The 15,877-nt window shown below is 35.9% G+C and overlaps 2 protein-coding genes across 2 annotated transcripts in view; one reads left to right on the top strand and one right to left on the bottom strand.

The window, feature by feature from the left end:
- naaladl1 (N-acetylated alpha-linked acidic dipeptidase like 1) overlaps positions 1 to 4,810 on the bottom strand; it is a 41,827-nt gene extending 37,017 nt beyond the window's left edge. The window contains exons 1-2 of the mRNA XM_030143762.1: positions 4,611 to 4,810; positions 2,383 to 2,555 (exon numbers count right to left, since the gene is read on the bottom strand). Coding sequence (XP_029999622.1) covers positions 2,383 to 2,555; positions 4,611 to 4,810 — 373 coding nt within the window. The remainder of the gene's footprint in view (positions 1 to 2,382; positions 2,556 to 4,610) is intronic.
- A 7,916-nt stretch (positions 4,811 to 12,726) lies between these two features.
- The window catches only part of dnah6 (dynein, axonemal, heavy chain 6), a 121,574-nt gene continuing 118,423 nt past the window's right edge, over positions 12,727 to 15,877 (top strand). The window contains 10 exon segments of the mRNA XM_030144237.1: positions 12,727 to 12,765; positions 12,951 to 13,130; positions 13,299 to 13,655; positions 13,811 to 13,945; positions 14,028 to 14,116; positions 14,759 to 14,942; positions 15,044 to 15,139; positions 15,215 to 15,322; positions 15,457 to 15,546; positions 15,637 to 15,757. Of these exon segments, the coding sequence (XP_030000097.1) occupies positions 12,727 to 12,765; positions 12,951 to 13,130; positions 13,299 to 13,655; positions 13,811 to 13,945; positions 14,028 to 14,116; positions 14,759 to 14,942; positions 15,044 to 15,139; positions 15,215 to 15,322; positions 15,457 to 15,546; positions 15,637 to 15,757 (1,399 nt within the window).

Below are 15,877 nucleotides of genomic sequence, written 5' to 3'. Positions count from 1 at the left end.
GTCGGGTTACCCTCGTGTGCTCCCGACCCGGGCAGAGAGTTTCCCTTGCTGGTCTCGGACGCCGTGACGAATTCACACAGTCTGACCTGCGAAGACTCCTTAACGAAACCTTTTTGTGAACTGTTAATTTTGTCCGTGTTTAATAAACACTCTTTAACTTTATTCCTGTCTGTTGGTTGTGCATTTGGGTCCAAGTCTTGTGTCACTGGTTCTAACAAATATGAACATTTTGAAATGTCTGAAGTGCAAGTTTTCCCATATTCTGCCTGTTATTAAATGTTTTGTGTATTTGTTGATCCACTGTGATCTGTATGTTGTAATTTACATGTTTAAATGATAAACTGAGACAGAAGATCGTTAAAATTGCATTTAACTTTTCTTAAGAAATTTCAGTTTGTTCATAATATTCACATTATTTTAAAGGATCATTGATAGATGTAAACATTTTGATCACATAATTTTACTTTTTTCGCTCTAAAACATAGAGGAAAGTTTGGAGTTGACATTATTTATATATTATTATGTTATTATTTCACTGGTCCGGCCCACTTCAGATCAAACTTAGCTTAATGTGGCCTGTGAACTAAAATGAGTTTGACACCCCTGATCTAGAAGTTCTATAATGGTGTTGCTGGATAGACCATACGTCTCAATTAATTTTTCTTACATCACTCCAAAAATGTTGACACAAACAGAACAGACTGGTTCTGTGTTGCCTTTGGTTGGGCCTATGTCGCCTCCTCACCACAACAACTAGAGCCAGTTTTTCACGAAGCTGTGCCAGTTAAAACCTGCCTTTCAGATGGGATAAAAATAGACACAAAGTCAGCCACCGCAATCAGTTTCAGGTTTGGTAAATCACATTTTGTGCGCTCAATAAATATCTGCATCTACTCCCAATAATGTTGCGCGTTCTGCCAGAAATGCAGATATTGCATATTCATCAAGGCAAACGCACTAAATGGGTTGTGTGAGCTATTTTGTCCATTTGAGAGACACGACCCTCAGTGCGTCCTGTTTGTAAATAAGCTTCAACATGTTTTTGAGTGTGCAGGCAAGTTTGGGCAAGTTTTTACACACACAAACCTTTAGTAAATCAGGCCTCAGTGTCCAGCATATAGAAATCTACTTCATTTTTCAAAAGTTATTGCACTGATTTTATGGAAAAATCTAATGAAACACTGTCCATCCATCCAACATGTTCCCATTATGTGGAGCAGGGGTGTCAAACTCATTTTGGTTCAGGGGCCATATTTAGCCCAATTTGATCTCAAGCGGGCTGGACCAGTAAAATAATGACTAATAATCTATATATAATGAGAAATCCAAGTTTTTCTGTTTGTTTTATTACAAAAAAAAACCCCAATTAAATTATGAAAATGTTGACATTTTACAAAAAAGATGTGAATAACCTGAAAAAACAGAAATTTCATTTGAAAAATTAGTGCAATTTTAACAATATTATGCCTCGACTTATTATTTATACATGTACATTACACACAATATGACATAAACATTTGGTAACAGACAGAATATTGTGAAAATTTTGGAGCTTGGAACTAAAATTTTAACAATTTCTACAATAATACGAGATGTAATGTTGTAGAAATTGTTCAAATTTTAGTTCCAAACTCCAAAATTTTAGCAATATTATGCCTCGACTTATTATTTATCATGTACATTTACACGCAGTGTTATGTAAATATTTGGTAACAGGCAGAATATTGTGAAAATTTTGGAGTTTGGAACTAAAATTTGAACAATTTCTACAATATTCCATCTCTTATTATTAACAAAACTCCAGGTCACAGTGGATCCATAAATGCACAAAACATTTAGTAACAGGCAGAATATTGTTAAAATTGTACATTTCGGGTTGTTCATCTTTGTTTTAATTTATGTATTTATGTGCATTTTATTGTGAAAGAGTAGTTTTGTAAATGTTAATATTTTCACAGTGTTTTTTTCTTTTTTTACTGAAGTTTTTTTCCACATAATTTTTCACAAAGAAATTTTGTCATTGTCATTATTTATACGTTATTGTGTTGTTATTTTTACTGTAGATCACATTGGTCTGTATGTGGAACCTGAACCAAAAGGATTTGGACAACCTGGACTGTTCAGGTTAAATTTTGCTCTTTCATCCTACAGGCCAGAATGGAACCATTGGCGGGCTAGATTTGGCCCCTGGGCCGCATGTTTGACACCTGTGATCTGGAGCATCATCCTGAGCAGAGGCCTGTTCATTCTTATTCAATAAGTTCATATGTCAGGGTCTTAAATTCACATATGCCTGTTTTTTTTAATAGCATCTGTCAAAATCGGACTACTTTGATAGACTCAGATTGGTAGAGAATGGTGTGAACATGTGCACTCACTCACCTACAGTGACCTTGTTGGGCTTTTGTGGATCAGGAAAGGACAGGTACACCATGTACTCCTCTCTCCAGGCTTCGTCCAGACCAGAATTAGGATCCTGCCATCTCTTCAGCATAAACTGGACTGTCTGTTCGTCTCCAGCTGTAGTGGCCATATGGGGCACTTTGGTCAACTCCCTTTAAAAAAAAAACAAAGGTATAAAGGAATCAAATGTGTGATGTTTCTTCTGTCTGAGACCTGAATAGGCCTCCAGTTAAATACTGCAAGTCAAATATTTTTACCTTCTTATTGATAATTTTTACTTAGTGGAAACTTTTTGCAACTTTCCACCATAAAAACAAACTTCAGCCTAAATGTATAATGGATTGGATTTATATAGCGCTTTTCTAGACACCCAAAGCGCTTTACATTATTCACCCATTATTCATTCGCTCTCACATTCACACTCTGGTGGTGGTAAACTACATCTGTCGCCACAGTTGCCCTGGGGCAGACTGACAGAAGTGTGGCTGCCATTTTGCGCCTATGGCCCCTCCGGCCACCACCGAACATTCATATACCAGTGTGGGTGGCTCTGGAGGCAGGGAGGGTGAAGTGTCTTGCCCAAGCACACACCAGACTGACTAGGACAGAGTGGGATTCGAACCGCCAACCCTTCGGTAAATGTATGGAATAATTAAACATATAGAAAAACAATCCCTTGGTGGATCTACTGCACATATGACAAACAGCAGATACAGTAAGGTGGAAACCATGGAAAAAAGTAACCGAGATGAAACAAAAACAGTTTTGTTACACTGGAAACTGTACGTTGCATTTAACCGTCACTGTTTCTATAGAAATATCTGAGTGTATTTGAGTAAATCTGTACTTGTAAACTCTTATAATCTTAAATCTGTCATTTTTTGTGTAGGTTTTCACATTAATGTTGAATGTTAAATGTTGGTTGTCTTTGTTATGTTTTGTGTATATCTTGGGTTTATCTTGCAGAGATGTGAACCAAATGTCCACTTTTGTGGACAATAAAGTTCTATCTTATCTCATCTTATCTTATCTTATCTTATCTTATCTTATCTTATCTTATCTTATCTTATCTTATCACTCTTCCTTGAGTCTTTTTGTGATATAAGTGTCTCTACTTCTATTGGAGTATAGAATTTGTGTGCTTTTGCATCCTCTTTGTTTTTAGTGGAACCTACTCATAATCCATTTGCAGTATTCTAAAGACCTCCAATTAGGAAAAGACCCTCAAACAAGGTCAATAATTTCATCCGTTCAGTGCTTTCATTCTTGTATCCTCCATTGTCCATAACATCTCATCATTCCTTAAAGACCCTCAACTTTTGTGTTAAGTTCCAAATTATTTATTTTTCTCTAAATCTAACCTTAAGTGATTTTTCACCATTTAATATATTACTCTCCTCTGCATTTTGCATTTTTCTCTGTAAATCAGGACTTCTCTTGTATTTAATTTACTGATCATGTAGATCAGAGTGAATTTAAAGGCTATTATATCAAAACAGAGACAACTGGAGTAAAAGTGTCTTTTTCAGTCAAATCTCTCATTAACTGAACATAATCCTAGTGTGTCCATCCACTGTCATTGATCCAACTCCATGGATTTTACTGGTGAATCAATGTTGTAGAAGATGACAGTGTTTCCATGGTAACTACGGAGCCTCTGAATGTCCAAATGGGTCATATCTGATGACCATGAAAAGATGACAAACTGTATTTTACACCAATTACAGACAAATATTGATAAGAATTGTGGATCATCAGGTATGAAACAGTTCCTTTAGTAGATGGTTTAGGTCTTTGAGGGTTAAGAAGGTTTTAATTCCATGTTCTGGATCCTTGGGCTGTAGTTCCATATTGGAGACTTGATCCAATATCATCCTTTGATCCCTTTAATTCATTATTTGCTTAATAACACTTACTGGAGTTCCTTTTCTTGTTGGTCCTGGTTTCTCAAGCCTTGTTCCCAAGATGACAAACTGAATTTTATACCAATTATTGACATGTGTATTATTAGGATTAGTGGACCAACATGTATTTAACAGTTTATATCAGTAGATGGTTTCAGTTAAAGGTGGATATGTGGATCTTTATCGGTTAAAGTGAACATTTTGTTGATTGTATCATAAAACCAAATACAAAATCTGCCACAGGTTTGAAATATTTTTCAGGTGATTCTGTTTCTTTTTTGAGTATCAGTGATAATCTCTTACTTAAGGTTCTCCCCAATCTTGACATTGTCCACTTCAGATAGGAATGTCTTGATGAGGCTCTCGTCCACATCCTTGGCCACATCGTTGACCCAGTACGGAGCCGAGGGGCCGCTCTTGGTGATACCGAAATGTCCGATGAGGATCCCTACAGTCAGGACAGCAGCACCACAAACAACACCCAGCAACACCTTCTTAATCATTCCCCTCCTGGAATCGCGTCTTCAACAACAAGAACAAGAAAATCACCTCCTTCTGCTCCCAGTGGAGTCTGTGTTTAAGTTTAAATAGATGGGAATCCCTGCATCTGACTGAGCTGCACCAGTTGAATTGAATTGCCTAAATGATCACGGTAGCACCATCATAGCAGTGCAGTAAAAAAGAGAAAGGCCAGTCATAAAGTTGAATCATTAATGTTTGCAGATGACATGGACTTTAACCCTTAAGAAACACACAGATGTACTGAACACTGGGTACACATCCATTAAAAGTCATTTCACGTTTGTGTTTGAGGACTGGGACCCTGCAGACATATGGGTCTACAAGGGAAGAGGTCCTGAGTCTGCTCTGGTCCAAGCTGCTGTTGTTTTGTCAGAGTTGAACCCAGACGCTGTTGTCCACCTCCAGAGGAGTCAAGTAACAAAGTACAAATACTTTGTTACCTTACTTAAGTAGAAATTTAGATTTTCTATACTTTACTGAAGTAATTATCGTTCAGCTGACTTTTTACTTCTACTCTTTACATTTTCATACAATTATCTGTACTTTCTACTCCTTACATTTTAAAAATAGCCTTGTTACTCCTGTTTCAGTTCATTTTCTTTCCTGCTTGTCATCATTCAAATAAAAAAAATCTATCCAGATAAATCGTGTCACATGTGGATAGAGTGGATTTGATTGTGGTTGGATGAGAAGTATAAACATGTACCATTCCAACACCCTAGTGGTTTGTACGTTACCCATTGCACCTGCACGTGACACAAATACAAATACACAAATACAAAAAAAAACATGTAAATTAACTCTTTTATAACAAGTACAGAAAAAAAAACAGAAATATACAGTAGGCTTTGTTGTTTTATATGACGGCGTATTAGGGCCACATAAGAAAATAAAAACAATTGTCATTACGAGAATAAAGTCATTATTTAACAAGAATAAAGTAAAAACTCATTATTTAACGAGAATAAAGTCATTATTTAATGAGAATAAAGTCGTACCCACTCATCAAATAATGTAGAACTGTGAACATTTAGTGCAGTTCTCCTTTCATTTGGGGGTTCTGCACAAAGGCCAAATACTGAGTCTATCCTTCATCACCACATTATCATTAGTCTAAGGACTTTGAAGAGAGTTTGCACACTTTTGGGTTTGTTGTAAGAGCTGAACTGATTTGTAGTAAATTTCCTCTTTTGTGGAAGAGAAACTGATGAAGTGTTCAGCTGTAGAACTATCAGTGGAAACACCAGAGAACTAAACACAGAGGGTTTGGTGTTTCTGAACAAACTGTGGGGATTCTACTGGGAGTTTTTAGTCCAACAGAAGGGAAAGTGTCTGCTTCACTTGTTGCCTTCGCTGTAAAACCGGAAACTGTAGAATTTTCAAAAATAGTACGACTTTAATCTCATAATAATACGACTTTATTCTCGTTGATTAACATCTTTATTCTCGTTAAATAATTAGTTTTTTGAAACTACGACTTTATTCTCGTTAATTTTTTTTTTTTTAATACAACTTTTTTCTCGTTAATTAATGACTTTATTCTTCTCGTTAAATAATGAGTTTTTTTTTTAAATACGACTTTATTCTCGTTAATTAACGACTTTATTCTCATTAAATAATGACTTTTTTTTAAACTACGACTTTATTCTCGTTAAATAATGAGTTTTTTTGTTTTTTTTTAATACGACTTTATTCTCGTTAATTAACGACTTTATTCTTGGTAATGAATGGCTTCTCGTTGAATAATGAGTTTAAAAAAAAATACGACTTAATTCTGGTTAAATAAGGACTTCATTCTTGTTAAATAATGAGTTTTTTAAAACTACGACTGTATTCTCATTAAATAATGACTTTATTCTCGTTAATTAATGAATTTATTCTCGTTAAATAATGACTTTAAAAAAATACGACTTTACTCTCGTTAAATAATGAGTTTTTTTTAAATACGACTTTATTCTCGTTAATTAACGACTTTATTCTCATTAAATAATGACTTTTTTTAAAACTACGACTTTATTCTCGTTAAATAATGAGTTTTTTTTTTTTTTTTTTAATACGACTTTATTCTCGTTAATTAACGACTTTATTCTTGGTAATGAATGGCTTCTCGTTGAATAATGAGTTTTAAAAAAAAAAAAAAAAAAACAACGACTTAATTCTGGTTAAATAAGGACTTCATTCTCGTTAAATAATGAGTTTTTTAAAACTACGACTGTATTCTCATTAAATAATGACTTTATTCTCGTTAATTAATGAATTTATTCTCGTTAAATAATGACTTAAAAAAAAATACGACTTTACTCTCGTTAAATAATGAGATTTTTTTAAAAAATACGACTTTATTCTCGTTAATTAACGACTTTATTCTTGGTAAATAACGACTTCTCGTTAGATAATGAGGTTTTGTTTTTTTGTTTTTTTTTTAATACGACTTTATTCTGGTTAAATAACGACTTTATTCTCGTAGTGACAAGAGTTTTTATTTTCTTATGTGGCCCTAATACGCCGTAGTTTTAAATATGTACTATGTAAAAATGTAAAATGAATAAATAAATAAATAAAATAAATAAATAAATAAATAAATAAACTGGGGGAAAAAAGGCTGTGAAGATGGTAAACTTTTGTTTTCTGAAAACAAAACCTATGTTTTGCCATAATACGTAACCCGGGTCAGAACTGTTTCCTCTGGCCGCAGGAGCATAATTTCGCCTTTTTCTCTCATAATTATGACTTTTTCTGCCATAATTTTAACATTAAAAAGTCGAAATTATGCTCCCGCGGCCAGAGGAAACAATTCTGAGCCGGGATACGTATTATGGCACAACACCGGCAATCAGTCCATGTTTGGAAGCGTTGCATGCCGGGAGACTGTTGCTAGGAAACCGTACACTGTTGGGTTCTTATACCATTTGAAGACAGTATTCATGGAAGTTTGGGGAGTTCAAAAGAAGCTAAAGGTTAATGAGTGAAACTACCTTTTGGGTCACGTAACCTAACAACAGCTCACTTCCGGGTACGTACCGAACCTGGTCCAGGATAAACTGCCTTTTTATAAAGTAACGGGTTCTGAATACATTTAAGCTAACTTATGTAAAGGACCCTGTTAGCAGTCTGTTCAACTGTAGGTGGATGTGTTCTGTTTTCTGTCAGGACATGGCCACAGCTTCAGCCGCTCTGCCGAACCGAACCGACCCAAGGCCCGGGTCCAGAGGTGGGACCACATCACCGAGGACCGACCCAAGGCCCGGGTCCAGAGGTAGGACCACATCACCGAGGTCCGACCCAAGGCCCGGGTCCAGAGGTGGGACCACATCACCGAGGACCGACCCAAGGCCCGGGTCCAGAGGTAGGACCACATCACCGAGGTCCGACCCAAGGCCCGGGTCCAGAGGTGAGACCAAGGAACCCCCAGAACCCATTACTAACACTAACCTACTTGGTACTGACCCAGATGAGGCTTGACTGATTAACCCTTAAAGACCCAAACATCCACCTTTAACCAAAACCACCTACTGATGGACCAGTTGAACTCTTTCATGCATACTGGTCACTGCAGTGGACAGCTAATCTACAGCTGTTCTCTTGTACACTGTAAAAACCAACACCATACCATGTGTATTTTTTCATTTCTAGTCAAAATATCTCATCACACTTAAAATAAGACATAATCACCTAAAGCACAGGTGTCAAACATGCGGCCCGGGGGCCAAATCTGGCCCACCACAGGGTCCATTATGGCCCTTGGGATGAATTTGTGAAATGCTAAAATTACACTAAGATATTAACAATCATTTTAGTTCAGGTTCCACAATCGAACCAATTCAATCTCAAATGGGTATGATCAGTAAAATACTACCCAATAACTTATAAATACTCATCACTTCAAATTTTTCTCTTTGTAAATGTAAATATTTTCATGTATTTGCACTAAAACAAAGTATAATTTTGCAAAAAAAAATGTGAACAACCTGAAATGTCTTAAGAGAAGTGCAATTTTAACAATATTCCACCTGTTAATAAATGTTTTGTGTATTTGTAGACCTACTGTGATCTGTAAGTTATATATACTGAACAAAAATATAAATGCACGACTTTTGTTTTTGCTCCCATTTTTCATGAGCTGAACTCAAAGATCTAAAACTTTTTCTGTGTACACACAAGGTTTATTTCTCTCAAATATTGTTCACAAATCTGTCTAAATTTGTGTGAGTGAACACTTCTTCTTTGCTGAGATAATCCATCCACCTCACAGGTGTGGCATATCAAGACGCTGATTAGACAGCATGATTTTTGCACAGGTGTGACTTAGGCTGGCCACAATAAAAGGCCACTCTAAAATGTGCAGTTTTATCACACAGCACAATACCACAGATGTCACAAGTTTTGAGGGAATATGCAATTGGCATGCTGACTTCAGGAATCTCCACCAGAGCTTTTGCCTGTGAACTGAATGTTCATTTCTCTACCATAAGCCATCTCCAAAGCTGTTTCAGAGAATTCATGAAGAAGACTGTACGAGGAAAATGGTGGTCACACCAAATACTGACTGGTTTTCTGACCCCCCTGAACCACCCAATACAGTAAAAGTGCACATTTTAGAGTGGCCATTTATTGTGGCCAGCCTAAGTCACACCTGTGCAATAATCCTGCTGTCTAATCAGGATCTTGATATGCCACACCTGTGAGGTGGATGGATTATCTCAGCAAAGGACAAAGGAGAAGTGCTCCCTAACACAGATTTAGACAAATTTATGAACAATATTTGAGAGAAATAGGCCTTTTGTGTACATAGAAAAAGTTTTAGATCTTTGCGTTCAGCTCATGAAAAATGGGAGCAAAAACAAAAGTGGTGCGTTTATATTTTTGTTCAGTGTATAATGTACATGTGTAAATGATAAACTGAAACATGATATTGTTAAAATTACAGATATTTTTTCAGTTTGTTCATGTTCATTCACAATGTTTGAGAAGACTGTTTGTAGATGTAAACATTTTCATAATGCAATTTTACTTTTTTCACTCTAAAACATAGAGGAAAGTTTGGAGTTGACATTATTTATATATTATTATGTTATTATTTTACTGGTTCAGCCCACTTCAGATCAAATTTACCTGAATGTGGCCCCTGAACTAAAATGAGTTTGACACCCCTGACCTAAAGAGTAACTTTTCAGTGAGATATAAGAACTTATTTTTAGACAATAGAGCTTGAAAATCTTATTTCAAGAAATAAGATTACCAAGATAATTTTCACTTGTTCCATAGGCAGATTTTTTTGTTTGAATTAAGCAAGAAAAAAAATCTTGAAATATGTGAAAAATCTTGAATTAAGCAAAAAACAAATCTGCCGATGGAACAAGTGAAAGTTATCTTGGTAAGATTTCTTGAAATATGATTTTCAAGATCTATTGTCTAAAAATCAGATCTTATATCTCACTGAAAAATTACTCTTATTATGATTATGTCTTATATTATGTGTGATGAGATATTTTGACTAGAAATGAGAAAAATACACTTGGTAAGATTTTGATTTTTGCAGTGAATGTATCATCTGATACACTGCAATTCATACCATTACTGTAACTTTGCTGTTTTTTATAAACCTATTCTGCAGTAATATGTTTCAATGTGAATCAGTTGCTAGTTGTTATTAGACTGTAATCTAATCTGTAGTTTTCTTAATCAAAAAGGTTTGTTTTTTGCATGTTGTCTCTGTGAAGTGTGCAATAACTAGAATTAGAGTATGTTAAAATATGAGAAAACATCAGATTAGCCGCATGAAAAATGTTTTTATTTAATAGTTTTCACACAGTATATCACTTTCTGATTATGGGTTTTAAATATGTTTCTTTGCTTCAAAAACTAAATGCATGGTGTCCAGCTGAGTGGACATTTTTGGGACTCCATGAAAAATAGGGTCATAAAAAAATTTCAATCGCATTGTTTTTTTCATTCAGATTCAGAAAACTTTATGTATCTCATACGGACAATTCATTTGCAGCTTACCACAGACATCAGCCTACAGCCAAAGTGCAATGTGACAAACATAAATCAGTGTACAAATACAAGATCAATGGAAGCAAGTACGAATAAATGCATTAAATAATCAACAATAAGTAATGAATAAATACCAATGCAGGCCAAAAGACTAAAAAAACCTGTCGGTTCTGCTAACATTCCAAAATCTCATATGTCTCATGCCTAAAGAGGAAGAAAAACACTCAGGAAAAAAATCTCGAATAAAGTTCTCATAATTCATGCATGAAAGGGTTAATACCTGTTGATCCACTAATCCTATCAATACATGTCAATAATTATAAAATACAGTTTGTCGTCTTTACATGGTCATCATATATAACCTATTTGGACATTCAGAGGTTCCCATAGAGAACATGACCATAAGCAAACAGAAAGAAAGAAAGAAAGAAGAAAAGAAACAAACAAACAAATAAATAAATAAGCAACAAAATGACACCAACAGTCAAAGTCATCAATAATTTGAACCAAAATTAGTCAACAAGTCAAGTAACGTGAACAAAATAAGCCACAAACTGAGCAAAACTGAAGAAAAAATATTAAAATATGCAACTAAATGTAGAAAAATAAGTAAAATAAATTACATCTGGAACACTTTAAAGCTTTGTGGTCAGGTCTTTGAATATCTTTCATGTGTTGTGAACAGAAATAGCAACATTACAAAATGGAAGATGGGCCAGATCAAGTGGTGACATGGGGACATATGTCCTGTTCAATAGTCTGTGTTTAAACTAAATAACTTATCTCCATGTTTAATACATGTATGAATAGGTCTCAGTTACAATTTACAGAAATACCATTTTGGGGTAAAAATACTTGAATTACTGCTGTGTGACACAGGGACTCAAAATGAACTTTTTTTTTTTTTTTTTTTTCACTTTACACAAATGTACAAAACATGCTGTTCTCATAAGAAACTGATCCTAAATGAAACATAGGGCTTTAGCTCTGATGTTAAACTACAACTGTGATCAATATTGGATAAAAATGTTGAAATGATAATTTTTTATAAACACTAATATGTTGTGACACAGGGACAGCACTTTGTCACTTTGTTCAGTATCAGAATAAAAGACTTTACTGGAACTAAAACTCTACAAATATGTTAATAAACTTTTATTGAACATACATATTACAACTGAAGTGATATATACAGCTAATAGCAGAGCATATTTGACTAATAATTGGATTGTACATAACCTTTCTATATTCTTGTACTGTTGAATAAATAGTTCCTACAGATTCAGACTTAAAATATCACTGATACAAGCAAGAAAAAATATTAGTATTAAAGTTAATAGTGCATTTACACATTTTCGTCCTTTTTAGGTTTCAGTTTATATTGATTATATCTTTATATCTCTTTTTCTACAAGTGATACTGAAATTTTGTAAAGAGTTCCATAAAATAGAGTTCATAAGCTAAAAAATGAGTCTATTTGAGAAATGATAGACTGTGAAACTTAAATTTTTGACACTGATGTTCACTTTCACCTGATCTGGCCCAAATACTTTACTCTACCACTTCTTTGTGTTGGTGGAATCATAACTTAAACTCAAATAGAGACTGCAGACCATTGCCTCTTCGTTGATATCCACCATGCTCAATAATTCCACTAGAATATCTCCAAAATTCCAAAGGGCCCCATCTGCTAGTGATGTAAAGGTTATCTAAGAAAGATCTCAGATCCAGATCCAGATGTGGAACAGAACTATCTTGTCTAAAACGTTCAAACTGAAATGTGCTGTAGGTTTTGGGTCACCAGTCTGGGCAGACAGACAGTTCTAATGTTAGAGGTAAATTTAAAGTATCTGTTGTCTCAGGGAAACTGGATGACCCCCCACCACTACAGAGGTGCACCATGGTCCCCAGGCCTCCAGCCCACGTTAAAGACACTCAGGTAACATCGTTCTACCCAAACAATGACTCATACATTTCATCTCCAGCACATTAACTATTTAACTGTATGAAATACAACTTTGTTGTGTTAGATTTGGATCTACCCTAATTTAGGATTGATTTAACATAAATTCAGTCAAAGATCATTGTTCTTATTGTTCTTGTTTCTTTTTCTGTCTTATTCAGGCTGTTCTGAAAAGACGCATAACCAGGACACAACCTAATCCCCGCCTCTTAAATGCACGTGAGAAGTTGCTTTTTCCTGGATGGGACACGAAATCACCTTTGTCTCAACAAAAAGAGCAGCTTTACAGACGCCGTGAACGACCTCATGTCCACCTGCCCCCCCTCCAGTCCAAACCCAAGGTCCAGGCAGTTCTTTACCAGACATATCTCTACTGTGAAATGATGCGTTACATCCTAACTCTAAAATAAAGCTAGTGTCAGAACAGCTGGTGCTCTGTTTGTCTGACCGTGCTCCTCCTACTGCACAATCACATTTATTTGTGCTTGTGTTTTTCTGTCTGTCTCCAGGATCATTTGACTCATAAAACCGTGTCCACGTCAAGTCCTTCCAAATGGCCCTTTTCCATTATGAAGGATGGACAGCTGGATCCTTCCTCCTCACCTAAAATTTATCAGTACAGCAAGAATAATTACTTGATGATTAGCCATCGGGGTGTAGTATCTGTGCGTGAGAGTGAAATGGAGTGTGTGACCTTTGAGCGCTGGGAAAAGGAATATAACATCGACTGTGAGCTCAGGCGTATCCCCTTCTTTGCACACTTCAAAATATTGAAACCCTTCAATGCCTGGCGCAAAGTGATTTGCACCAGGAAGATTCTTGGAGCTAAGGAGGTCCTCAAAAAACATTTATTTATTGTTAATGAGGTGATGTAATTTTATTTATAGATGGAAGTTTGAATTTTCTATCAATCTGTCCATACATTGTTTTAATGATAGAATAACTTCAAAGTCTGGTTTTTGTCATTTTAAATGGAATGTAAGCTGATATGCCATTATTAACTTTTATATCTATCATACAGTCTCTTAATCCTTCACTGATGGACATCAGGAGAATGTGTTTCCAAATCAGTGAAACAGGGCTTTTTCATATGAAGAAAAAACACACCTACACACTGCAGGAGTTCCAGGACGCCCAGTTCCAACAACTACAGGAGGTACAAACTGCTCATTCAAACTGAATGTTGAGACACACCTGCATAGAAAATGGTGTTACCCATACTTGTTCATATTTGCCAGGTACTGACTGATCTGGAGAAGTTTAAAGAGCTGGTAAAGAAGGTGACGTTTGGTGCCTGTCGGAACTTTGAGACAAACCTGAACAGTGGGTACACACTGACAGTGGAAACATCTTTAACATATAACATCGTCTGTTGTCAAGTCTGCAGTAGTACAACACTAATATTAATGTAGTCATTATTTTTTGTCACAGATCGTGAAATGAAAATGAGCATTCTTCTACCAATACATGCTGCTTTCCTTGCAAATCGCATGATCCGGTGGGTAATTTATAGTGCATTTCTACTCAGTTGATTGGTTTTACAGAAGACCATTTGGCCTATAGGAAAAGTGCATTTGTAAACAACAGGTGCCAGGCCCAACAAACCCCGCCCCTTGCACATATTTTGCCAATTATAAGTAAATGGGAAGATTTTTTTTTAAAAAAATCCTAAAAAATGTTAACTTTGACCTACCTTTCCCAAAACGTAATGACATCTATTCTGGGTCACTAGCAATCTATAAACTCAGTTTGGTGTGAATTGAACCAATAGTTCTGCTGCTAAAGTGTTAACAAACAAAGAAAAAAAGAAACAAACAAACCGAACCAAAAACAGTGCCCCTTGCCTCCACTTGGGGGGCGGGGTAATAATATAATGATGTAGTTAATATCTGCTCTTAGGTTACACGTAAAGGCATGTATAATGTTAGGACATTAAACCAGCTCAGCCTCTTCTGTCTCATTGATACAGCTTTATCCGTCTTGTTGACTATTTGGTGGTGAACATGTTGCACATGCTGGTTGTAAATGGAGTGTCCAACCTGCTGGTGGTCCTCCAGGAGCAGGTAGGTAGAACACCGACCCAGACCCAGATACAGAGCTGGAGCTGTCAGAGTGATGCTGCTGAGGCCGCTGAGGGAGACAAGACTAAGAAGGTGATGCATTATTACACAACCATTAACAGTATTGTGGCTTTGACTATTATCAACACAGAAGCTCTGGCTATGATCATTTTATGTGTCTTTATTAGAGCGAGGAGAAGGTAGTTGCCCAAGATCCACCTCTGTTCATCACTGAGCTGGTGTTGAGTACCAGTAGTTTGACCTACGTACCCTCAGAAGACAACTTCCAGGTAGTTTTACCCATAATCACATACTTCCACAACATGTGTTTGGACTAATATTTCTAAGCATTTTCATTCCAACAGGAGGCTGTTGCAGAGATCATTGGGAAGTTTGAGAAAACAGTCTCATCGTTTAAGACACTTACAGCAGATCCCGACTTTGATTCACTCATCGACAAAAGTGTGAAAAAGGTAGGCAGAAATAATTAACAGTGTAGCATTGATGAGTATATGCAGAATATCTTAGTCCATCTTACTTTTTTTTTTTCTTGGATCAAACTATCATGCATTGTTTATGTGTTTTTGCACACCATGTCAACTTTCAGAAATTGGAAGACATCTATGAAGGAGGCCCTTGTTTGGACTTAATCTTGGAAAATGACAGTCACTTTCAAAACGTCATCTCCAACATCAAGGTCAGAATTTACTTTGCATTTAATACCTTCAGGTTGTACTTTGTTTAAACAGTACTGCATATATATTAGCTGGGTGTGTTTTTCTTTTAGGTATCACTCCAGTTTGCCTTTGACATGGCAAAAATCTACTCATACATGTTTGAGCCATTTCGTCTGTTCTATAAGGAGAATGAGAGTCTGGATGTGGAAGCACTGCTGCAGCAAGCTAATGGTGAAGTATTAGATAAACAGCAGAAAGTGTAGTTCAGTCTGAAATGGTGCTTGTGTTTTCTTTTTCATAGTAGATCTTGTTTACTCAAACATACTGTATTAAAAAGATTGACCATATACA

This window comes from Sphaeramia orbicularis, chromosome 9 (genome assembly GCF_902148855.1).
Source record: "Sphaeramia orbicularis chromosome 9, fSphaOr1.1, whole genome shotgun sequence".
Taxonomy (NCBI): domain Eukaryota; kingdom Metazoa; phylum Chordata; class Actinopteri; order Kurtiformes; family Apogonidae; genus Sphaeramia; species Sphaeramia orbicularis.
This window is presented reverse-complemented; position numbering and strand designations above follow the sequence as displayed.